General features: G+C 45.8%; 1 protein-coding gene across 6 annotated transcripts in view; it reads left to right on the top strand.

Annotated features, from left to right (window-relative positions):
• LOC114596838 (potassium voltage-gated channel subfamily KQT member 1-like) overlaps positions 1–14,386 on the top strand; it is a 360,069-nt gene that overhangs the window by 202,545 nt on the left and 143,138 nt on the right. For all 6 annotated transcript variants that reach the window (XM_077930824.1, XM_077930823.1, XM_077930827.1 and 3 more), the window contains one exon: positions 3,572–3,647. In XM_077930824.1, the coding sequence (XP_077786950.1) occupies positions 3,572–3,647 (76 nt within the window). The remainder of the gene's footprint in view (positions 1–3,571; positions 3,648–14,386) is intronic.

The raw sequence follows: 14,386 nt of genomic DNA, 5'->3' as shown, positions 1-14,386 counted from the left end.
GCCAGACCTCAGGGCCCATTCCTCCCAAGCCAAGAGAGGAATTCAGAGAATGGTTTAACCCCAACGATTTTCTCAATCTTTATTTACCTCAAGGGAGGTGTCCATTCCTGACGCAGAATGGAAATAGAAGCTTGATCTTTTTAAAAGGAGGAGGAGGAGGGCACCTTTCCTGTAAACCCCAAATTACTGCATTTAAGACAAGATTGTGAAAAGTAAATCCTGCAAATTGGACACTGCTATTGCTTGATTGTGGGCCCTTATGCTGTAAAAACAAGGGGGAGCAGAAATAGAACAGCCAGTTCCGAGATGAAATAAGGTGACAGCTGAATTGATTGCAGGGAAGAGGCATTGGCATTGGCATGGATCTCTTGATTGAGCAGCCCAAGTGATGGTCAGTGTGCTGTCAGCCCACAGAGGCTGCCTAATGTTAGGGTCCACAAGAGTTTGCACTGCTTCCAGTGGTCCGTTTGAGGCAACCTCAGGTAAAGGTGCATTATGGCTTGTCAGCCCCTGAGCTGGACTTCTGGAGAGAAAGCGCCACCCTCCAAGATCCCTTAATCTAGCATTGGGGTGGGACAAGGTGTCCCTGTCTCTGTCCCTCCTAAGGATCCAGCCCAGTGACTATCCCACCTGTTTATTTGTTTGTTTATTTATTTATTTATTTATTTATTTATTTAATAAAATTTATGCATGGCTTGATTGTTGAAAAAAAATCTCAAAGCGGTTTACAAAAAGAAAAAGCAGCAAAATTGAGAGAAAAACTCACCCATACTTTACAAGTTGTGACATACATAGAATAAAGAACAAAATGCAAATATGTGCTATTGCTATGAAACAGCACAAACTCCGCATAGCAATAGTCAATCCATTTGTGAGTAAAAATGTATCCCTGGTTTTGAAAACCCGTGACCAACTGATCTCTATAGCAATGTTGCAGGTGGCATACACGTCTAAAAAGAGACCCCACTGGGTTAAACTGTGCTGGTCCCGGGGGGGAAGGTACTATTACCGTAGCCAAAGTTCAGTCCTGAGTCACTAGCCGGGTAGACATTCACAAGATGAGACGCGAGGTCCAAAACAGGGAGCCGGGCAGGGAACAGGAACGCTGGTAGGGCAGAAGCAGGAAGCCAGGCGGGGAACAGGCACACTGGAAGTGCAGATCTAGGTCTGGGTAAGAGCAGGTACTCCACAACGACGTTGCTCCCGCAACCTGGGACCGGGCTGACTGACCTTTATCTTCTTCTAAGGCCAGGGGCGGCCCCGGCCCCCAGGAGCCCTGCCTCTCCTGGCCTTAAGGCGAGCACTCCTCCTGGGAGAAACCAGTTCCCTTCGCCTCTCTGCCCTGAGCCTCTGCAGTTCAGGAGAGGCCGAAGGGTTACTGGGCCCCGGGGGAGACTCACCTGTAGGCACTGAGTCCTCAACCACCTCTGGAGCCAGAACGGGTTCACCTGGTGCCTGCTCCTGAGGATCTGGCACAGGTGCAGGCTCCTCAGAATCTAGGCCTTGCCCCAGTTCAGCCGGCCCTGGAGGCGGGGACTCCTGTGCCAGCTGGGATTCCTCCGGTTCACTCTCAGACTCGGAATCCCAGGCCATCACATAAACCTTAAATGGAGTAAAGGAGTAGGTGATGGCAAAGCCCTTAGGAACAAAGGTGGAGAGAGTAGGTGCAGGCCTCCTCTTATTTCTTAGGACCCAGCAGAGGAAGTTTTCAATCAGGTCCACTCTGAGGCCCTGCCAAGAAGAGCCAGAGCAGCGTGGTGTAGTGGTTAAGAGCAGTGGACTCGTAATCTGGTGAACCGGGTTTGATTCCCTGCTCCTCCACCTGCAGCTGCTGGGTGACCTTGGGCCAGTCACACTTCTCTGAAGTCTCTCAGCCCCACTCACCTCACAGAGTGTCTGTTGTGGGGGAGGAAGGGAAAGGAGAATGTTAGCCGCTTTGAGACTCCTTCGGGTAGTGATAAAGCAGGATATCAAATCCAAACTCTTCTTCTTCTCCTTCTCTCTGATTGGCTCCCTCACGGGGAGGCCATACCCACCCATGCTGAACCACAGTGTGCCTAGGTGTGCTGAAGTTAAACAGGAAAAGGTCTGCTGCCCCTCCCCAAGCTGCAATCTAGTGCAGATCAGGACTCCTCAGTAAGACAGGAAATGTGGACACATGCGATAATTTTGCTCTGTTCAGAAGGGGAAGCTAAGCCTGACCTGTATGTAGCAGAAACTGAGTATGATTGTCAAGTTGTTCACCTTAGTTCCCTTTGCAACAAATGCCACATTAAGGGGGAGAGTAAGTCCCCTTTCATGCCAGCTCACAGAAAATTTAGTGGTCCAGGATGAGTCAGAATGAAAGAGTGAGAGATGCTCAAAGGAAGGGATATTTATACTCAATTTCTCCCCTTTGAAGGTGATTTTCTTTTGTACAGTGTCTAGCCAGGTGCCTTTGGGTGTTCACAAGCAGAGCATAAAGGTTTACAATCCCCAAATGTGTAAGAGCAAAATGCTCTCCTAATATCTCCAGGAAGAGATTTTGCATTAAGCAGAAGTGGGCATACACAACTGACTTTATTGCGTACAATTTCTGTTTGGGCCTGCCCAGGTTACCCTTATCAGCCCAGTATAAGGGGAAGCACACTCTTTACATGTGAAATATGTGAAATAATTTTGTTTTTAAAATTAAGCATGCTTGTAAATAGTAATTTGCCTGGTCAGCTGTGGTTTCTAAGGATCAAGCAGGAAAGCTTTGATAAACCACCTGGTTTTGCCAGAGTTTTGGTGTGTCACAAGCAACTGTCACAAGCTAGCGTGGGCAGGTAGGCTGGTAAAAATGTTTCTGGTTTAATAACTTTCGCGAACTAATTTGCAATGATGAAATAAAGACCAGCATCTTTCTAGGAAAGGTTTTTTGTTATAACTTCAAGTGTCCAAATATCTGGCCGCATTTTAATTTCTTTGTAGTAGAAACTTGTGGGTACCTTCAAAGAATATGAAGAGTGTCACAATGCTTCACATTTGCCTACATTGTGCCTTGCTTGCACTGATGGCAATTTCTCCTAATCTCCAGAATTTTCTATACTTCAGATTTATCTATTTTTGTTTAACGCCTTAAACCACTAATTCTCAAACTATGCCAGGGCACACCTGCATGCCATAAGAAATGCTAGTTGAGTAGCTACAGGATGATAGAAGCCTCCAGTACCTGACCTACTGTTTCTCTGCATGATCCACTGTTTGAACTTGCCATCTTCCAACCAGGAGGAGTGATGGTCAGACCAGTCACTCATGCAGTGACACAGACAGGCACAGAAGCAGATAGTGAGCTCCTTTGAAGGCAGGCAATTATTTCTCTTTCACACTCTAAAGCATTTTGGTTATGAGCACAGCATGCCTCCATTCTGCACAAGTTGATCTCAGCTGTCAGAAACTTGAAGGCTCCTGTACAAAATTGAAGCAGGAAAGACAAAGCACAAAGATCTAAAGGGGCATGTATGCTTAATATACTATTGCGAATTTGCACTGAAAAGCTTTGTATTTTAAAATCTTTGGGGGAAAAATGTGTGCCTGGTTTGTTTTGTAGGCTAACAGAAGCACACCGAACAGCTGTCAAAGTCATCAGGAGAATGCAGTATTTTGTAGCCCGGAGGAAATTTCAGGTAATAAATGGCAACAGCAACAGAACCAAGTAGTCCATAACATAAGTACTGTGGAAAAGGTATTTGAGGTGAAATGTGTAAAAAAAACACCAGCACCCACCCACCCCTCTGCCTAGGCACCAAACTGCATAGCTCCAGATTGTTCAGACAGGACCTTGATTACTCATAGCTTCTAGTATTATAGAGACTAATTACTGTGAACATTGTTTTATGTTTGAATCTATTTTTTAAAGTTTGCAATTTCATTTTTACACTGACTTACATTGCGCCACCAATACAGATCACACACAATGCACTTATTTTCCCCGTCATTAACAGTAATATCTCATTGTATGCAGAGGTTTGGTTCCAAGGGTTCTGAGTATGCATGAAAATCACATGCACTCAAACCCTTGGAGCTTGGTATTCAGAGCCTGGCTATGTGTTATACTCCACATGTTATACTCCAGGCTTGACTACTGTAATTCGCTCTACGCGGGGCTGCCCTTAAAGCTGTCCCAGAAGCTCCAGCGGGTGCAGAATGCTGCAGCGAGGCTCCTCACGGGGTCTCTGCCATGGGAGCATATTCACCCAGTGCTTTTCCAGCTGCACTGGCTCCAGTGGAGTACAGGGTCAGATTTAAGGTGCTGCTTTTGACCTTTCAAGCCCTTCACGGCCTAGGACCCTCGTACCTACGGGACCGCCTCTCCTGGTATGCCCTACGGAGAGCCTCAAGGTTCATAAATAGCAACACCCTAGTGGTCCCAGGCCCTAAGGAAGTTAGATTAGCTTCAACCAGAGCCAGGGCCTTTTCAACTCTGGTCTGGTGGAACGGCCTGGTGGAACGCTCTGCCTCATGAGACCAGGGCCCTGCGGGATCTGATTTCTTTCCGCAGGGCCTGTAAGACAGAGTTGTTCCGCCTGGCCTTTGGCTTGGAGCCAATTTGATTCCCTCCCTCTCTTTCTTTTTTCTTTTCCTTTCTCCTCCTGTGATGAGGCTACATTTTTATATTTTAATGTTTCAATATTTTAATGTTGTATTTTAATTTTATTTTTAAGTTGTAATCATTCAACTTGTTTTTTATTATTGCTTGTTAGCCGCTCTGAGCCCGGCCTTGGCCGGGGAGGGCGGGGTGTAAATAAAAAATATTATTGTTATTATTATGTAACACAGAGACATTGCATGTAAGCTCTCACTGCTGGGGGTTCTGAAGTTTCTCTCTCAAAAACAGGCAAAGAAAACTGAATGGGAATACACAGTTTTCTGACTACCTATTTGTTGTTGTTGTTGTTGTTGTTGTTGTTGTTGCTGTTGTTGTTGTTGTTGTTGTTAATATGCCTCACTATCTGTTCTCCTCCCCATTTCAGTCCATAAGAAAAATTAGTTACTAAACAGAGATAAGCAGAGAGACAAAAAGCCTAGTAAGAAAGGCAGACTGTGGCCCAGATCCCCTCCAGCTTTCTCTGCCTGTCCCTGGGGAGACTTCAGCATTCTCTGTAAATTTTGTTTTTTCTCTGTCTCTAATTTTTCCAATCTAAAGTTTGGCTTTGCACATTTTCATATCAGTTTGTAATTTTAAAAAAATACAGTGTGAAAATTCATCTGCATTTTAGTGTGAATCTGCGCTGTGGGTTAAACCACTGAGCCACTTCGGCTTGCCAATCAAAGGTCGACGGTTCGAATCCCCACAAGCTCCCGTTGCTCAGTCCCAGCTCCTGCCAACCTAGCAGTTTGAAAGCACGTCAAAGTGCAAGTAGATAAACAGGCGACCTTGGAATGGACAGCTCACGGAAGAACCCCGACCAAACCTAAGAGGAGGTGTGTAGCGGTGGTAGGGGATTCCCTACTGAGGGGAACAGAAGCAGTGATCTGCGGGCCTGACAAGATGTCTCGGGAGGTGTGCTGTCTCCCCGGAGCTAAGATCCAAGATGTAACTGAACGACTGCAAGGAATCATAAAACCCACTGACAAATACCCCTTCCTCTTGGTTCATGTGGGAACCAATGACACTGCAAGCAATAGCCTCCAGAAGATCAAAAGAGACTACGAGGCTCTGGGCAGGAAATTGAAGCAATTAAATGCACAAATTGTCATCTCATCTGTCCTCCCAGTTGAACGACATGGCCCAGGGAGAGAGGGAAAAATATTGGAAGTGAACAGCTGGCTTCGCAAATGGTGTAAACAGGAACGGTTTGGATTCTTAGATCACGGACTGCAGTTTCTTGAAGATGGACTTCTGGCAAGCGATGGGCTGCACCTCACAGCGGTTGGGAGGAATGTTTTTGCCAAAAATCTCAGAAACCTCATCAGGAGGGCTTTAAACTGACTAATGTGGGGAGGGAGACAGTGCACCTGAAGGTAGGAGTCTATCAATTGATGAAGATGATCATCCAAATGTCATAGACCGAATGGAGCAAACAGCATGCAGACCTAGTGGTGGCAGGAAAAAATCCTTAAATAAGAGACACAGGGGAATGATTAATGGACTTCAATGTCTGTACACTAATGCGCAAAGCATGGGAAATAAACAAGATGAGCTTGAGCTCTTGGTACAGCAAACTAAATATGACATAATAGGCATCACTGAAACCTGGTGGGATAAGTCCCACGATTGGAATGTAATAATGGAGGGATACAATCTATTTCAGAGAAACAGACCAGACAAGAAAGGAGGAGGAGTGGCGTTATATGTCAGGGATGTGTATACCTGTGAAGAGATCCAAGATTTAGAACCTCAAAGCCAAAGTGAGAACATTTGGGTCAGAATTAAGGGAGAGAAGAATAACAGAGACCTCATTGTGGGAGTTTACTATAGATCCCCAAGCCAAACGGAGGACATAGATGATGCCTTCCTGGAACAGATGGCCAAGCATGCAAAAGGAAGGGAGATAGTAGTAATGGGGGACTTCAATTACCCAGATATTTGTTGGATGTCAAACTCAGCCAAGAGCATAAGGTCAAACAGATTCCTCACTGGCCTTGCAGACAACTTCATTGTCCAGAAAGTGGGAGAAGCAACAAGAGGAACAGCCATTTTAGATCTGGTCCTAACCAATGTTGAGGACCTGGTTAGTGGGGTAGAAGTGGAAGGATCATTAGGCGCGAGTGATCATGATCTTCTGAAGTTTACTATACAGCGGAAAGGAGCAGCCAAGCATACTAGGACTCAATTTCTCGACTTTAAGAAAGCCGACTTCATAAAACTTAGGGAAGTGCTGGGTGGGATCCCATGGACAGTAATACTAAAAGGAAAGGGAGTTCATGATGGCTGGGAGTTTGTTAAGAGGGAGATAGTAAAAGCACAACTTCAGGCAATACCAATGAGACGGAAACATGGAAGGTGCCTAAAGAAGCCAGGGTGGCTATCTAAAGAACTTTTAACTGAGTTAAGATTAAAAAAGGATGTGTACAAAAAATGGAAAAGTGGGGAAACCACCAAAGAGGAATTCAAACAAATAGCCAGCACGTATAGACACAAAGTCAGAAAAGCTAAAGCACAGAATGAACTCAGGCTTGCTAGAGAGGTTAAAAGCAACAAAAAAGGCTTTTATGGGTATGTTCGTAGCAAAAGGAAGAACAAAGAAACCGTGGGGTCACTCAGAGGAGAAGATGGTGAAATGCAAACAGGGGACACAGAAAGGGCTGAACTCCTCAATGCCTTCTTTGCCTCAGTCTTCTCCGATAAAGAAAACAATGCCCAACCTGAAGAATTTGGAGCAAATGATTCAGCAGAGGAAACACAGCCCAGAATAACTAAGGAGATAGTACAAGAATACTTGGCTAGTCTAGATGTATTCAAGTCTCCAGGGCCAGATGAACTGCATCCAAGAGTATTAAAAGAACTGGCAGATGTGATTTCAGAACCACTGGCAGTCATCTTTGAGAATTCCTGGAGAACAGGCGAAGTCCCGGCAGACTGGAGGAGGGCAAATGTTGTCCCTATTTTCAAAAAGGGGGAAAGAGAGGACCCAAATAATTATCGCCCAGTCAGTCTGACATCAATACCAGGGAAGATTCTGGTCATTAAGCAAACAGTCTGTGAGCACCTAGAAAGGAATGCTGTGATCACCAATAGTCAGCATGGATTTCTGAAAAATAAGTCATGTCAGACTAACCTGATCTCGTTTTTTGACAGAATTACAAGCCTGGTAGATGAAGGGAACGCAGTGGATGTAGTCTACCTTGATTTCAGCAAGGCATTTGACAAGGTGCCCCATGATATTCTTGTAAAGAAGCTGGTAAAATGCGGTCTTGACTATGCTACCACTCAGTGGATTTGTAACTGGCTGACTGACCGAACCCAAAGGGTGCTCATCAATGGTTCCTCTTCATCCTGGAGAAGAGTGACTAGTGGGGTGCCACAGGGTTCTGTCTTGGGCCCGGTCTTATTCAACATCTTTATCAACGACTTGGATGAAGGACTCAAGGGCATCCTGATCAAATTTGCAGATGACACCAAACTGGGAGGGGTGGCTAACACCCCAGAGGACAGGATCACACTTCAAAACGACCTTGACAGATTAGAGAACTGGGCCAAAACAAACAAGATGAACTTTAACAGGGAGAAATGTAAAGTATTGCACTTGGGCAAAAAAAATGAGAGGCACAAATACAAGATGGGTGACACTTGGCTTGAGAGCAGTACATGTGAAAAGGATCTAGGAGTCTTGGTTGACCACAAACTTGACATGAGCCAACAGTGTGACGCGGCAGCTAAAAAAGCCAATGCAATTCTGGGCTGCATCAATAGGAGTATAGCATCTAAATCAAGGGAAGTAATAGTGCCACTGTATTCTGCTCTGGTCAGACCTCACCTGGAGTACTGTGTCCAGTTCTGGGCACCACAGTTCAAGAAGGACACTGACAAACTGGAACGTGTCCAGAGGAGGGCAACCAAAATGGTCAAAGGCCTGGAAACGATGCCTTATGAGGAAGGGCTAAGGGAGCTGGGCATGTTTAGCCTGGAGAAGAGGAGGTTAAGGGGTGATATGAGAGCCATGTTCAAATATATAAAAGGATGTCACATAGAGGAGGGAGAAAGGTTGTTTTCTGCTGCTCCAGCATAGGCGCCGACTCCATGGGGCTTGAGGGGGCCCGAGCCCCCTCAAAAATTCGTTTGGGGGGCTCCGCCCCCCCAATAATCTCCGGCGCCCCTCCAGCAGAGCGCCATCGCCGCCCCTCCCCCAGCCCAAAATGCACAGGGAGGGGCGGGCTGCATGCCTCCTGCCCTCCCTCCCGAGCAAAAGCTCCACCCAATTTCCTTTGGAGCTGATTAATAGGCGCAGCACGCTCTCCCCTATTCGCTCACGAGGAGGCGGCGCCACTTTATTTGCATATTCATGAGCTTATTTATTATTCATGAGCTTTCCCGGGGCCCCCCAATATTTTTTATAAGTCCGCGTCCCTGTGCTCCAGAGAAGCGGACACGGAGCAATGGATCCAAACTACAAGAAAGAAGATTCCACCTAAACATTAGGAAGAACTTCCTGACAGTAAGAGCTGTTTGACCGTGGAATTTGCTGCCAAGGAGTGTGGTGGAGTCTCCGTCTTTGGAGGTCTTTAAGCAGAGGCTTGACAACCATATGTCAGGAGTGCTCTGATGGTGTTTCCTGCTTGGCAGGGGGTTGGACTCGATGGCCCTTGTGGTCTCTTCCAACTCTATGATTCTATTATTCTAGGTACCACTCCAGCAGGAAGGTAAACGGCGTTTCTGTGCGCTGCTCTGGTTCGCCAGAAACGGCTTAGTCATGCTGGCCACATGACCTGGAAGAACTGTCCGCGGAAGCGGACAAATGCCGGCTCCCTCAGCCAGTAAAGCGAAATGAACACCGCAACCCCAGAGTCGTTCGCGACTGGACTTGTCAGGGGTCCCTTTACCTTTACCTTTTTATCCTTACATGCACATTTTTATATGCAGTTTTGACTAGTGAACCATTTTTGGCAAAGCACTTTACCCTGGTATATGCATTTGTGTACACATTGCTTTGCTGGAGCAATGCATTGCAAAATTTTGGAAGAGTGCAAGTTTCAAAGGGCGGCTGTGTTTCGGTTCTTGTATTGTTTTGGAAAGTCCAAATTAGGTAGGTTTGCCTTTAAATGGGAACAGAATCAAATTTCTTCCCCCTCCCTTCAGAACCTGCCTTGCACACAACAGCTGTGTTTCACGTATCAGATCTCTCACTTTGGAATGAGTGAGTAATTGGCTTAGATCACAAAACGGTTTTTTTTGTAGTTCTTTATTTTTCTGCGTTTATGCTTAAAAAGACCTGCAGAGGATGCCAGGTTAGTGCCCCTCCCCATTTTTTGTCTCCATTGTGTGTGTTTAGGATTTGAGGCATTCTCAGCATCTGACTGGGCAGCTTAGTCATTACTCTACAGCCTGCACATTCTAATGTGGATGATTTTATATGAACAAAGAGAGGTTTATTAGGAAGGAAGAAGATTAATTATGCTTTTGGGTAGCCTCCTCTCTCTTTTTCTGGTTTTGTTTCCCAAACCTTTGTTAGAACAGCTAGGCATTGAGCCATTGTGATACAATAGAGAGCCCCCAAAAATAGATTTGAGGGGTTGGGTACGAGGGAGGGGTACACTTAGACAAACAGCTCTCAAAGCATCTCTGTCAGTCAAGTCCAGAGAGTGATACTGGCACAGTTGCAATAGTCTGCTTTTTCTGGCCAGAAATAACGATGTGTCAGCGTCTGTAAGCAGGAAGTTGCAGAAAGCAATAAATTCGGAGCCTTAAAAAATTGAAAGTATAATAGTCCATCCCTTCCCTCCAAGCACATACCACATGTCAAGAAAACAGTGAAGCTGTGTTCCCCAAAACCAAGGTCCAGGTAGGCCCAGACTGCTGAAGATTATCTAAAACAATTTTGTTTGGGTGGGTTTCTGTTTCTCTTTGTAGTGGTGGTGGTGGTGGGAGAGAGGGGGTCTGTTTCCTCTACTTGTTGTCCTTGTTCTTCTTGTTCTTTGCAAGTTTAGTTTTTCCTCTCTGCTTTTATCTGGAATTTCTAGGATCCCATGGCTGCACTCCAAGCATGACTCCATCACATGCTGGAGGGTTTAATGCATGCTAATATCTCTGGCCTAGGCTGGTGGCAGAGAGAAAACAGACAACAGGACTAACAAGCAGTTGTTACTTCTTTTTCAGTTACTAAAATTTTCACTGTACCTTCTCTAGTCTTTTTCTGGTCCCTTGACCCACAGCCAAAAGAGGGACCCATTGCCACCCCCAGATTCCCCTTGGAGATAAAGCAGGTTCAAAGACAGCAAAAAACCAAGAGAGCACAGTCTTCACCTCCTTTTCCTGTGTTTACTCCATGAATAATAGCATTGTCATGCAAATTTTCCAGGTTCACTTTTTCTCTTTTTGGGGGTTCATTTTTAGTGTCTTGGCCAGCCCTTGTATTTTTAGCAACAAAACAGTCAGGTAGCTAATTAATGCTTTTGCTTGCTTGTTCTGCTGTTTTCCCTTTAAACTTAAGTCATAGAATTGTAGAGTTGGAAGGGACCATGACAGCTGTCCAGTCAAACTCCCTGCTAACTTGTATATTAAATCTGTATGCAGGAATGGGGTCCCATGCCCACCTCACATCCAGTATTACAAAACTTGTTTCATTCTGAAGTAGTTATCACCAAACTTGCGTGTAGGCCAAAAGGGGTGTCATTGTGAAAATGAGCAAAGAGTTGAACTTTTGCCTGTAAAATAGCTTAATTGTCTTTCCAAATATGCCATTTTGAAATGACCATAGTTTGCTGGACAATCAGTTGCACAGCCAGAGTTCACTAATGAAACTACTTTGTTGGATATCACTCACAATATATTGTTATACACACCCCATTTTCTTCTCTGAGCTCAGAGACATTTCATGGGCCCATGTGTGGCCTAGGATTGGTTCACTTGGAACTGAATGAAGGTTGCCAGAGACTTGCGCCATTTCTGTGACAGCACAAAATGGTTGGTTCATGGCATGACGTTTTTTGCCCACTGACACCTTGGTGACATTGCATCCAGCCGGGGGGGAGGCAGGGCAGGGCAGCGAAGCTCTCCAGCTACTTAGCTATTCAAAGGCCTGTTCTCCCGACAAAAGGGAATATGGCAGGCTAAGCTTGTCTAGCTGGTTGAATTTCTTTGGCGTTGTTTTTTCCACTCTGAAGCATAGGGGGAAGGATTTCGAAAGTTATTTTACCACCCCGCCCCACCCCCACGGCAATATAAAAAGAACTCACTCTGCTAGAAATGCACTTCAGGTATCTAAATGAACTAGATAAATGAGCATATGAGACCCTGCCTAATTCCCTGCCTCTCCCACACTTGCTGCTGTCACCACCACCTCCTTCTTCCACTCCATCCAATGAGTTTTGGTTGTTGTTTTTTAGCTTGCCTGCAGTTGCATGTGTCAGATGTGAATTGTCATGTGTTGGCAACAGGCTGCACGGCTCTTTAGTTCATTTCGCTGCAATGGAGTAAGTGGTGATGAGGCAAGACTGATTGCTTGAACCAACCTTTGGTACACTTATGTGGTTGTCCATCAATTCAGCTGTGAAGAGAAGACATGCTGTTAATAAAGTGTGTTGAACAGTGGTAGGTGATTTCTCATGGGTCTGTTGAGGTAAAGGGCAGGAAAGGGCATCTAACAGCAGGTTGAGGTGCTTCTCCCCAGTCATGGAAGATCTACATCAGGAACAAAGGTGGGAAGATACCGGCAGTGCCTCCTGTTTGCCAAGAGACCACTGTAGAGGTGGCATGGGTTGGGGGCTGCAGAGGAGTTAGCAGATGTGGCCTCCAAAGAGCACATTGCAGCTGTCACTGCCGCTTCTGCAGCTGCAGTAGGCGGTGCATTCATGGGAGTCCAGATTTGCTGTCCCTTTGGATCCTGCTGCCTGAGGCAGTCGCCTCCTGGGTGGTCTGGCCCTGAGTGGAGCTAAGGGTAGGCAGAGCCCAAGGTTACAGCAGACAGCATACACTTGACCTAGAGATACACTCGGACAACCTGATATACACAGACTGACACACACAGATGTAAGTGCTGATGGTGGGGAGAAACAGCAAGGTTAGGGCCTCTGAGGTGGGCAGAAATGGCGAGGTCTAAGAGGTGGGTGGGGAGATTTCTGTGCTGCGCTTCAAAAAAGGTACTAGTCCTTTTGTCACAGCACAGCACAAGAACCAAATTATAATGTCATAGTTCCCTCCTCGTTCTTTACGCCAGTCTCCTGCTGAGTCTCCAAAGTGGTGTGTTGGCTAAACTTCTGTCTCCTTGCCCCTTGCCCAAATGGAACTGCAGCAGCAGTGTGATTAGCTGAAAGCGTCCTGAATGAAATCTGATTGGTGCCCTCCAGGCACAATTCAGAGTAAAATGAAGTGCTAGCTGTGGATTCTTGTGGGAACCAAGGCGACTAGGTGTCTCTAATCTCAAGGAAAGAAGGGTGTTTGAAGGCTTGAATGCTATTTTTTAACTGGAAATTGCCTAGAAAATTTCCTCAATCTTCTTCTGAAGGGTTAAGGGGGTGGGAACGGGGAATGGGAGTCTCAGAAGGACAGAGTAACTGCAATCAAGGAGAAGGGGAGAGGAGGAGAGGGCTACTCCTGTCAGTAGGTTGCTGCCCCTCCATCTTCTACCTGCCACACTTCCAAACTAAGGGTATAGTATCTGACCGCATCATGTAACTCAGCATTTCTTTATCTTATGGATTCTGTCCATGCCATGGCAAACCTGGATTTCTGTGGTACAAAACCTCATATTACACTATGGCTTACACATGGGTGAATCATTATCCTATATCAGTGATGGCCAAACTTGGCCCTCCAGCTGTTTTGGGACTACAATTCCCATCATCCCTGACCACTTGTCCTGTTAGCTAGGGATGATGGGAGTTGTAGTCCCAAAACAGCTGGAGGGCCAGGTTTGGCCATCACTGTCCTAAGTCCTCATGTAGCTAAACCTCTATATGCATTCAGCAGATTATATCAATTAAAGAAGCAATCTGAAGTTTATCCTAAGTAGAATCATAGAATCATAGAATCATAGAGTTGGAAGAGACCACAAGGGCCATCAAGTCCAACCCCCTGCCAAGCAGGAAACACCATCAGAGCACTCCTGACATATGGTTGTCAAGCCTCTGCTTAAAGACCTCCAAAGAAGGAGACTCCACCACACTCCTTGGCAGCAAATTCCACGGTCAAACAGCTCTTACTGTCAGGAAGTTCTTCCTAATGTTTAGGTGGAATCTTCTTTCTTGTAGTTTGGATCCATTGCTCCGTGTCCGCTTCTCTGGAGCAGCAGAAAACAACCTTTCTCCCTCCTCTATATGACATAGAATCATAGAATCGTAGAGTTGGAAGAGACCACGAGGGCCATCGAGTCCAACCCCCATCCTTTTATATATTTGAACATGGCTATCATATCACCCCTTAACCACCTCTTCTCCAGGCTAAACATGCCCAGCTCCCTTAGCCGTTCCTCATAAGGCATCTTTTCCAGGCCTTTGACCATTTTGGTTGCCCTCCTCTGGACACGTTCCAGTTTGTCAGTGTCCTTCTTGAACTGTGGTGCCCAGAACTGGACACAGTACTCCAGGTGAGGTCTGACATGAAACTTTTCATTGACTTAGAGGGACACTTTAAACCTTTCGATTCCAGATGATGCAGTCACTGGCTGGGTGCTGAATTTCATAATCTGATATAAAATAATATGCCACTTCTTTGGTGACCAGCAACAATCTTTTGTACAGGCAATTGTTTATCCCCGGTATTATGCTA

This window comes from Podarcis muralis, chromosome 6, assembly GCF_964188315.1.
Source record: "Podarcis muralis chromosome 6, rPodMur119.hap1.1, whole genome shotgun sequence".
NCBI classification, from domain to species: Eukaryota; Metazoa; Chordata; class Lepidosauria; order Squamata; family Lacertidae; genus Podarcis; species Podarcis muralis.
This window is presented reverse-complemented; position numbering and strand designations above follow the sequence as displayed.